The sequence below is a fragment of the Penaeus monodon genome, chromosome 9 (assembly GCF_015228065.2).
Source record: "Penaeus monodon isolate SGIC_2016 chromosome 9, NSTDA_Pmon_1, whole genome shotgun sequence".
NCBI lineage: Eukaryota > Metazoa > Arthropoda > Malacostraca > Decapoda > Penaeidae > Penaeus > Penaeus monodon.
This window is the reverse complement of record NC_051394.1, coordinates 7,326,318-7,327,884: the sequence shown is the minus strand read 5'-3', so window position 1 is coordinate 7,327,884 and position 1,567 is coordinate 7,326,318. Positions and strand designations below refer to the sequence as shown.

At 39.0% G+C, this 1,567-nt stretch overlaps 1 protein-coding gene across 1 annotated transcript; it reads right to left on the bottom strand.

Annotated features, from left to right (window-relative positions):
- Positions 1 to 647: 647 nt before the first annotated feature.
- Positions 648 to 1,567, bottom strand: LOC119576497 (cuticle protein AM1159-like). The gene is made up of 3 exons (XM_037924184.1): positions 1,502 to 1,567; positions 1,097 to 1,317; positions 648 to 966 (listed from the first exon to the last, which is right to left on the bottom strand). Exons 1-3 carry the CDS (start codon positions 1,508 to 1,510, stop codon positions 756 to 758), a joined length of 441 nt encoding a protein of 146 aa, XP_037780112.1. The 5' UTR covers positions 1,511 to 1,567; the 3' UTR covers positions 648 to 755.

Genomic DNA, 1,567 nt, shown 5'->3' with positions numbered 1-1,567 from the left:
ATAAGCACAGACGTTGGGTATCTTAATCTTATTTCACTAGATTCGATTTTCTATACTTTCATATCTCTCTCTCTCTCTCTCTCTCCCTCTCTCTCTTTATACTATATATATTTTTATATATCTTACTTTATATTATACTATATATAGTATATATGTTTAATTATTATATATTTATATATTTATTATTATGTTTGTTATTGTTTTTGTAATTGTGGGTAGTGTTTTTGTGTGTTGTTGGAGTGTGTGTGTGTGTGGATGTATCTATCTATATTTCACTCTCTCTTCCGTTTTCTATCCTTCTTCTCTCTCTCTCTCTCTCTCTCTCTCTCTCTCTCTCCTCTTCTCTCTCTTATCTCTCTTTTCTCTCTCTTCTTGTCTATCTATATCTATCTCATCTATATCTCATCTCTCTTTCTTTCTCTATCTTCTTTTGCTTCTTTCTCTTTTTCTCTACCTTTCTATGCGTCAGTATCCATGGCTGATGTCATTCTAACATTTTTTTAATCAAAACATTTAATGTAACTTGAGAGTATTTCATATCAATATTGTTTACTAGAACAAGTAGAGTGCTAAGAAATGTGTTTTCTGGTCTTCATATGATTGACATTCATTAGTGTTTTCAGTATTTTGGACTGTTTAAACCTATATTGCAGTTCGACTATCTTTATTTACATCGAAGCAATAAATTAGCTGCAATAATATATACATAGAAATTAAGTGATTTGCATCGTTGTCTAGCGTAAAATTCGTCCAGTTTAGTTATCGGGAGCACCATAGGAACGGGAGACCTCTCCACGGGCCTGGCGAGCGTCCTCCTCAGCGGCGAAGGCGATCTGGTCGAGGACGAACTGAGGGATCGGGTGGGGGAACTCGGGGGCCACGGGCAGGTGGGCGCCCTGGGGCTGGAAGCCGTTTCCGTCAGCAACGTACTGGAGGTGGACGTCAGTGCCGTCAGGAGCGGTGTATCTGCCACGAACAAAAGAAAACATGTAGTATAAAAAGTAGCAATGGGTTAATAGCGTACCTACCAGTCTCATAATACTGCGACCAAAATATAATTCAATTTTGCAAATAGGTCTTCCAACTATTTACTTACGAGAAGGATCCGGCACTATTGATGGCTCCCTCGTCTCCAGGAGAGCCAGACTCAGACACCTTGATGCCGTTGCCAGTCTCCATGTCGAAGTTGTACCTTCCGTCGTCCTCGATCACGCGCTCGTCCCTCAAGATTGGGATCTCGTCGGAGTCAGCACGAACCGATGGGGGCTCGTACAGCCGGTCGGCACAGGCCACGGCGACCACGACAGCGAATACTACCTATTTAAAAAAAAATACATACATACATATATATATAAATATATATAATATATACTATATATTCTCGTTTCACCTTGTGATGCTGAGTTTACCCTTTCGGTTCCACACGAAAAAATATATAAATAAATAAATAAAGAATTAGACGCCAAAACAGATGGACACAATTTATAACAGATTTACTTACAAACTTCATGTTAGTGAGTATAGTTCGAACTGATACTAAGGATTTCGAACTGCCGTCCTTATATAT